The sequence below is a fragment of the Abramis brama genome, assembly GCF_963993115.1.
Source record: "Abramis brama genome assembly, chromosome: 17".
NCBI lineage: Eukaryota > Metazoa > Chordata > Actinopteri > Cypriniformes > Leuciscidae > Abramis > Abramis brama.
The window spans coordinates 14,735,601-14,744,829 of NC_139979.1; the positions used below are offsets into that span (position 1 = coordinate 14,735,601).

General features: G+C 37.9%; 1 protein-coding gene across 1 annotated transcript in view; it reads left to right on the forward strand.

Annotated features, from left to right (window-relative positions):
* The window catches only part of syt11b (synaptotagmin XIb), an 11,190-nt gene extending 2,411 nt beyond the window's left edge, over positions 1 to 8,779 (forward strand). Inside the window, exons 2-4 of the mRNA XM_084088153.1 lie at positions 2,562 to 3,478; positions 4,870 to 4,990; positions 5,586 to 8,779. Of these exons, the coding sequence (XP_083944279.1) occupies positions 2,562 to 3,478; positions 4,870 to 4,990; positions 5,586 to 5,896 (1,349 nt within the window). The 3' untranslated portion in view covers positions 5,897 to 8,779. The remainder of the gene's footprint in view (positions 1 to 2,561; positions 3,479 to 4,869; positions 4,991 to 5,585) is intronic.
* Positions 8,780 to 9,229: the final 450 nt, after the last annotated feature.

Sequence of the window (9,229 nt, forward strand, 5' to 3'; positions counted from 1 at the left end):
TGTCTTGGTTTGGTGGTCAGAGACTTTTCTACTCTCACTGCATTGATTAAAAAACTCTAACAAAACTGTTTAAGTGTGCATGAGGTGGGTATTTCGTACTTCGGATGAGACGTAAAACCGAGGTCCTGACTCTCTGTAGTTATAAAAATCCCATGGCACTTCTCGTAAACAGTAAGGGTGTAAAAATTCCCTCTATTGGCCCTTGCCAATCAAGCCCTCTTAATAATCCCCATCAACTGAATTGGCTCGATCACTCTCTCTCCTCTCCACCTATAGCTGGTGTGTACTGTGGCTGCCGTTGTACTGTGGCTACCAACGCATCATCCAAGTGGATGCTGCACACTGGTGGTGGCTGAGGAGAGAAACCTGTCATTGATTGTAAAGCAATTTCGATGTACAGTAGTAGGATATGCGCTATATAAATATCTCATTCATTCATTTATCTATCCTCTTTGTTTGCGTGTGTTTTTGGTTCATGCGCATCTATGGCCCATGGGATTTTTCCAGGTAATTGGAGCAGCTGTTTTTTTGGAGCCTACCCAAGTCTTGCGTCATCTAGCAAGTGGGGTGAGGGTCTTTGTCTGAGGTTTGGTGAGAGTAATAGAGCAAAGAACAACATGCTGGGTGGAGCACTGGAAATATCTCTTTCTGTCTGCCTTGTGCTGTTAATTTTGGCTGTAGCTCCATCATGCTATTATTTTTTTGGCTGTAATGACTATTCTCTTCTTATTTGAAGTTTTGTTGCCTTCACCTTCACATTCTCTTCTGAATCTTTGTCTTCCTCCATCAAAAAAAAAAAAACGAAAAAAAAAAAGGCATCCAGTAAACCTGCTGATCTCATAAGTTTGGTCACTGTGACCTTATAAAATGGCATTGTGGGGTGGATAGAGCGTGGATTTCAGCATAAAGATTCATTGTTAATCAAACCATGTTTGAGCAGCTCATCTTACATCTTACAATCGCCATATATCAGCAACATACACAAACACACTCTCCCGCAGGGAGTGTTTCTGTTCTGCTGTCATCAATCTTTGTCTTAATTTATGTCACTGTGTCCTGACAACACAAGGACAGAAAGCTCTAGTAATAACTGTCCTTCAGATTTTTTATCAATGTTGAAAACAGTTGAGCTTCTTAATATTTTTTGTTGAATCCATGATCCTTTTTCTGATGAATAGAAAGAGAAATATAACAGCAAATCTTTTGATCAGATAAAAATTTTAGGATAAAAATGTATTTCTTTAAAAGTCTCACAAGCATATATACATAGCCTACATATATATATTAGGGGTGTAACGGTTCTCAAATCGAACCGTACCATCTCAAATCTGAAAACGCATACATGGTTTGTTGAAAATAACGTGTAAAACAGACAGAACGAGTTCCGCTAATGTATGTTTCTGTCGATGGATATGCATTCTGGCTTCCCGATATGTCACAACAGCGATGATCAAAAAATATGAACAAAACAGTCACTCTTTGTAAACTTTGTTCAATGCGAGTGCTGTATGCTCATTGCTCAAACATGACCAGTCATTTACGCCGTCATCAGTGTTGATTGCGCGTGAGCGCTGGTGAGACCTGGGCAGCACACGTTGCTATCTGTGTTTAAACTAAACTCATTTGCGCATGTTTGAAGCCATGGCAATTTAAAAATTCAAGAGCAAGAAGATACGAATGAGAACTTGAGAACACACGGAAAGCCGGGTCTGCGCACAAATATTGAGTTCTCTTTCAACTCTTGCGCTTGAACGGGCAAATTCACACAAAAATTATGTCAAAATGCCTGACTTGGTGAGTATCCTAGCAAAACATTAACATAGTCAATATGTCGTAAGTTAGGGCTGCACGATTTATCGCAATGGACTATATGCACGGCCACTTCCTGGTTTTAGATAAGCCAGCACAGTCAATTCTGGTCAATTCAAAAATCAAATCAAACGTAAGATCAGCAGCCTAATATTCCTGCTGCTGTCTGCGTTTTTAATGTTAATCAAACAACAAAAGACAAGGAAATCGCTCACTACTCTTGACTGAAAAGCTTTTTGTAACATTAATAAGGATTCATCTTTAATTTATTTTACATTTGATTATTCAATTTCTGTACCTGAAAACTACTGTTAGACAGTGACTGACAAACGCTTTGATGCATCATTACATTTATACAGAACAGAAGCGTAAAGACACCTAGACAGAATGATATGATAGGATTTCATGATATTTCATACCTATGTTGCAGAGTGAGACCGGATGCAGTAGTTTGTTATGGAGTGGCTTGTCTCTGTGTGGGATTGTGTTCCTCTGCATCATGCGGGTGGAGTGGGCATGAAGTAGATATTAGAGCAAGTCTTCCGTGGGTTTGTCAGTCTGCATTTTCAGAGCTGCTGTGCTTTAACCATCTAGATTCTAGAACGAGAAAGACTTGTTTTATTTTTAAGATTCAAGCCTGTGAACATCTTCAGGTATGTTTAGACTGTTGGTGAATGTAGAAAAATGTATGTGATCAAGTTGTTTGTATTTCAGTCTGTTTACTTTTCCGTCTCTGTTTTTTTCTCTTTTAGATATGTCCCCAGTGCTGGCGGGGTTTATCGGTGCTGGTGTGTTGGTTGTTGCAGTTTTTGCGTTAATATTTATGTGGACTTGCTGTCAGAAACATTACAACAGGAGGAACTACAAGCTCCATGGCATCCAATCGGAACACAGCGACCCTCTCACAGACCCGCCGTACAAGTTTATTCACATGCTGAAAGGAATGAGCATCTACCCTGACGCGCTGACCAACAGCAAGAGGATCATTAGGGTGGCACGCCAGGCAAGGTCCCAGACCACTGATGGGGCTCAAGGCAGCAAGGGCCGCCCAGTGGTGCTGGTAGATATGGATTCGGCAGCAGAACGCGGCATGCTGGGAGAGAAACAAATGCAGATGAGGCTCGGGGAAAGTGGCCACGAGGTTCCCAGGCTGGAGAGGGAGCTTCCCGTGCGTGCGGATTACTGCTGTCTGGACAGTAGCTCTGCAAGCAGCAGTCAGACCTCCAGTACTACGGTTTCCAGCACGGCTACACCCTTCACCCCTGCCGATGAGTCCAGCAGGGGGGACCTCAGCATTGCAATCGACTATAACTTCCCTAAGAAGGCCTTGGTGGTCACCATCCTGGAAGCTCGGGGGCTACCGGCAGTGGAAGGCCAGGTGGGCAGTGCAGACCCCTATGTGAAGATGACCATTCTCCCAGAGAAGAAACATCGTGTTAAGACTCGTGTTCTGAGGAAGACTCTGGAGCCTGCTTTTGATGAGACCTTCACATTTTACGGTGTGCCGTACAGCTCCCTGTCGGATCTCACTTTGCATTTCTTGGTGCTGAGCTTTGACCGGTTCTCACGAGACGATGTGATTGGGGAGGCGATGGTTCCTCTGGCAGGTGTAGACCCGAGTACAGGCCGGGTCCATATTACGCAACAGATCACGAAGAGAAATATGCAGGTGAGAGCGAGCATAACACAAACAATACAAATGTTCATATTTTTATTTAATATGAATATTTATAATTTTTTTCATAATATAATATAATTGATAATAGTAATGAAATTAATAGTCATTATATATATTATAAGTCATTATATATATATGAGGAAACCAGATACAGAATAATATTTCAAGCTAATATTTAAAAAAAAAAGAAAACCCTCAAAGGAACAATAACTACGCTGACTTAAGTCTAATTCCTCTGAAGGTTTTTGTTTAATTGTCTGTATTATTATAATTAATATTATTTGAAATATTGGTATATTTTGCAGATGTTTTTATCCAAAATGACTGACATTGAATTCACGGTACACATTTGATCAGTTCTTACTTTCCCTGGGAATCAAACCATAACCTTGGCAACTGCTCGTGCCATGCTCTACTGTTTAAGCTACAGGAAGGCATTTATTTAGAGCCCATTTCAGATTTAATTAAACAGTTTTCATTTAATTCAGATTTAATTCAACAGTTATTTCCTGAAATTAATCTGTACTGCATGAAAAAAGAACCACATGAAGGGAAATTTAAGTAAATAAAATATTTTACGTTTTTATTATATGAAAAATATCAACATTACACGTATAATATTTTTACATTATGTATAATATATTATATTTCAATATTAAAACAACCACACAGTAGAACATTGCTGTAAGTTTAGTTTATACCCATCAATAACAATAACTAATGTGACAAATTCTTCTGAAGATTTTAAGCTAAATACATTTAGTTTTCCTTAAACACATGTTTCAGTTTAATTTTAACAATTAGTTTATGCATTTTATTCATGCTGCCGCTGTGTGACTGATTCATCTGGGTTCTTTTTATAAGTCTGACACTTATATGAGCTCAGCACTGAATCATCACTCCCATCCTCCTACTGTAGTTTGTAGTCATTGATAAATGTGCTTATCCTCCTGCTCACTGAGTGGGTTTAGATGATGCGTAGACAATCCTTTTGGCACATACATGAAAGCCTCCTCGTGCCTCCGCACAGAAACGAACCAAAACTCAACAAGTTGAGCTGCCAAGATAAATGGAAAACAAGTTAAAAATGAGTTATCAGCCCAGTCATTTTGCACTTATCATTAATGCATCTGTTACTTTGCTAATACACCATGCGTAGAAGAGCTGCTATGACATTTTCACTTACCTGCTTATGCTGCAGTTCTCCCAGTACTGTGGAGGTACACAGAGGACCCATGGTCTTATTCTTAAATGTACAGCTGATTTAAGACCTCAATATTAAACCTGGTCTAAAAAATAAAAAAAATGGTTGTCTTGCAATTAAGAATGTATGAGAGAAGCAATTTATTTGACTTTTGTGTCTGTGTATTTGATTTCTCCAGTGTGTAAGCCATGGAGAGCTGCTGGTCTCTCTGTCCTATCAACCTGTTTCTCACAGACTCAGCGTGGTGGTGTTAAAAGCGAAACACCTTCCAAAACTGGACATCACTGGGCAATCTGGAAGTAAGTATATATGCATATATTTTTTTCTTGTGTACATTTTTGTTCAAATGTTTTGGGGTCAGTAAGATTTTATCAGTCAGTAAGTCTTAAATGACCACCAAGGCTGCATTTATTAGATCAAAAGTCAGCAATATTGTGAAATTACAATTTTCTATTTAAATATATTTTAAAATGTAATTTATTCCTGTGATGGTAAAGCTCAATTTTCAGCATCATTACTCCAGTCTTCAGTGTCACATGATCCTTCAGAAATAATTCTAATATGCTGATTTGGAGCACAATAAGTATTTCTTAAATTATAATCGTTGCTGAAAACAGTTGTACTGCTTAATATTTTTGTGGAAACCATTTCAGGATTTTTTGATAAATGGAAAGTTCAAAAGAACAGTATTCAATTGAAATAGAATTATTTTCTAACATTATAAATGTCTTTGACAATTTTGCTAAATTGCTGAATAAAAGTATTTTTGTAATCTTACAGATCTTACAGACCTTTTTACAGTGTATAATTAAATGCAATATTTTCAAATATGAAATGTAAGTATTTTTTCTTCTAAATATCTAATCAAATGGCCTGTCTTATCTTGTGTCCCAGATCCATATGTGAAGTTAAACGTGTTCTATGGCCACAAGCGCATTGCCAAAAAGAAAACGCATGTGAAGAAGAGCACACTCAACCCTGTCTTTAATGAATCTTTCATCTATGATGTACCTGCTGAGTTGCTGCCAGACATCTCTATTGAGTTCCTGGTCATGGACTTTGACCGCACTACTAAAAACCAGGCCTTGGGACGGCTGGTGCTCGGCGCAAACAGCCCCTGCCCCTCGGGTGCCGCCCACTGGCAGGAGGTCTGCCAAAACCCACGACGCCAAATCTCAAAATGGCACACACTCAATGAATATTAGAGCTTCACCACACTCTCTCCTTGCACACACTCAAACACAGGCACACAGGAATAACAGAGACAGAGAGTTTGGGAAAATATGCCTTTGTTACCGTCACTTGGAAGGTAACTGATCTTCAGGAGGACTTAAAAAAAAAGAAAGAAAGACTTAAGCCAACATTTACGTCATTGCTGATGCTATGACTGGCCTCGGAAATGAATCTTTAAAAAACAAAAAAAACAACTACACTCTTACTTTCTCGCTCAGATGCTCATACACACACACACACACACACACACACACACAGCCAGAACATAAACATACATGATAAATAATAAACGAGACCAAAATATTGAAAGACTGTTAGGGGTTTGAGGTTTAGGATTCTGTAAATGTCCTAATGAAACTTATCGCATGTCTTAACACTCCATGTTTCACTCCAGAATGGGGCATTGTGTGGATTTGTGATGCCGACACACATTAAACAAGCTCTGTTTTTAGGCATCTGATTATTGGAACTTGCATCAAGGGGAGCTTGTGATAAGTGGCTTTTGATATGTACTGATTCTCCACTGTTTGAGCAATGCACCGAAGTGACGCATAGGTTGTATGATCTACGCAAAAGATTTGTTCTGTTTCGCTTTGGCTGGAGATGTTTCAAAGATTCCTGCTGTGTCACATTCTCCACAGCTATAAGTTGAGTCATGTGATTGTACAACAATAACCCTTTTGGCAGCACTCTGGGCCTGGTTTATTGCTAGTGCAACAATTTCATCACGCACTTTGGATAAATCTGGCCCTGAAAACCTTAATCTGCACTGCTATGCTACAAACAAACTCTGAATGTCACTGTCTGTATGAATTTCATACATCAGAGCTTCACTTCACCATAAAACAGAGGTTCACTGTTTCGTAGACTTTACTAGCCCATGTCATCAGATGCTCTTTTTAAGGTAGATTGGATCCGCTGTCATTTTAAATCCTGTGTGATATAGAGATAGACAAAGCGGTGTGTTCGTAGTTCAGAGATGGAAAGCTCTGGCATATTAAGGGGGCATTTTGAGCCCTCTGGTGTTATGTATGGGAAATGGAAAGACATGTAGCGGTATATCATTTGTAGTTCATAAAGTCAAGAGGGAATGTATTCATGTAATTCTATCAGTCACAACACGTCTTGTCTATTCTTCTAGCATATCTCCTTCACCTCAGTTCCCCCTTTTCTGTCTTATACCACTTTTCCACATCTCTCTTTTATGATGAAAATTGGTAGTCATTTATTTGATTTAGAGTGTGCTTACCCTCAAGATCTAGATGGTTTGCCAGTGTGCCTGCTGATAGCCTGGGCCTTTATCTCTGCTTGGTGCTCCTCACTGCTAACAAAGAACTGTCTGTATTTCATATGGATGCAGAATTAAGGTTGGGAACCGAGAATAAGAAATGATTCCATTAGAAAGAAATACTGGAACCAAATGACGTTCGACTCCATTAACAATTCTCGCACATGAATTTTTTCGCTGATGCAGACGAAGCGTATTAAAAAACTGTTTCCTGTTTTCTCAGTTTCCTGCACAATTTATTCAGCAGCGCCACAAAAACACTACTGAATCTACAGCGGTAAACAGATAGCAAACCCAGTGTATTCCAATTACAGAACAAGTTACTAATTTATTTTTAGTGAATTGAAACCTGTGCAACCAGTGTAGTATGCTTCCTGAACGAATGACTCTAATGAGCCGGTTCTTTTTAATGAATGAAAAATGTACAATGCAGTTTAGTACAATTCTCTAAAAACAAAAGGACTCTTAATGAGTCGGTTCTATTTAATGTATCAAACCCACAAAACAACTACATCAATAGTTGTAGACATACTGTCAAACACAACTACAGTAAATACATTTTAAAAAATACATTATGTATTTTTTTTCATTAGTATTTTATAAATATTAATAAATAAAAAGTTGTCACATATTTAGGTATTTTTAGTATATATACTTAAGAACAATTATTGGACTGCATTTATGCGGCCTCTAAAAAAAAAAAATCAAAAAGAATTGTTTTAAATGTATTTATTACTGAAATTATTTAATCATTTGGCAATGCAATTGCATTTTTCCCTTAAATATTTATTCCTTAAAAATACTAAAAAATAATTGTAAATTGACCGTTCAGGAATCAGAACAGGAACCAAATCCTTTACATTCTTGATCCCCCATGCCAAGTAGGAAATCTGCCCAGGATTCAACAGACCCAGCAGAGCAGGGACCATCACTGATCTGGGAAGCTCAAAACAGGGTGTCATTTCTCAAAAATACATAGCAAACATTTCCACTTAATTCCCCACAGATTAGCCACTAGCAGTCAGCTGGTCGTATGGCACATGGTTTCTCTATCATAGAGGTGTAAGATTCTAAACTGTAATTCTAGATGGAAAAAATGCCTCCTTTCCATTCAAGCGTCTAACATGCTAAATTCACACTCCCTGTATAAAAGTGCACTCTATCCACCCAGTAATGGCTTTCATGTAGAAGATTCTTCTTTGTGTCGGATCACTGTCATGGCAAAATGGAAAGATATTAAAAGATTCAACCCATGTGAGAAACAACACACAGGAGAGAAAAAAAAAAAACAATACATTTTTAAAAATGAAGGGGGAAAAAAAAGAAATGACAAAGTAATTTGTGACCTAAGCACAAACGCTTTGGTGTTCAAAATTAAATTGGCAGGAAACTGTGAAAAATGTTGTATTAGTGCAAACTAAAAAATATAAAATATATCTTGTGAATATTTGACGTATAATGTACTACAAAATGCTGTGAGATCTCTGCTAATATTACACACCCACCTGTATGTTAGTGTTCTTAACACCCCACTGAATGTGCAAAATAAACGTGATACACAAGTGAATTCTCTCTCTAGTGTATTTTCACTCCAATATTTAACGTGTTTGGATATTTTCATATGACGTCTGCTTGAGATGGGTGATTTAAAATTAAACAAGGCCCTTTTGTAAATCAAAATGTAATCAATATTAAAGGGATAGTTCGTTAAAAAATAAATTATGTCATCGCCCTCAAATTGTTTTAAACCTGTAAGAGTTTCTTTCTTCTGTTGAACACAAAAGATGATATTTTGAAGAATAATGGTAACCAGACAGTTGATGGCCTGTTTTTTTTTTTTTTTTCAATGGGGCCCAGCAACTGTTTGGTAACCAAAATATCTTCTTTTTAGTTCAACAGAAGAAAGATACTCATAAAGGTTTGGAACAACATAAGGGTGTAAATGATGACAGAATTTTCATTTCTGGGTGAACTATCCCTTAAAAGTACCTTAAAGAAAATGAATGGCATTAAAGCT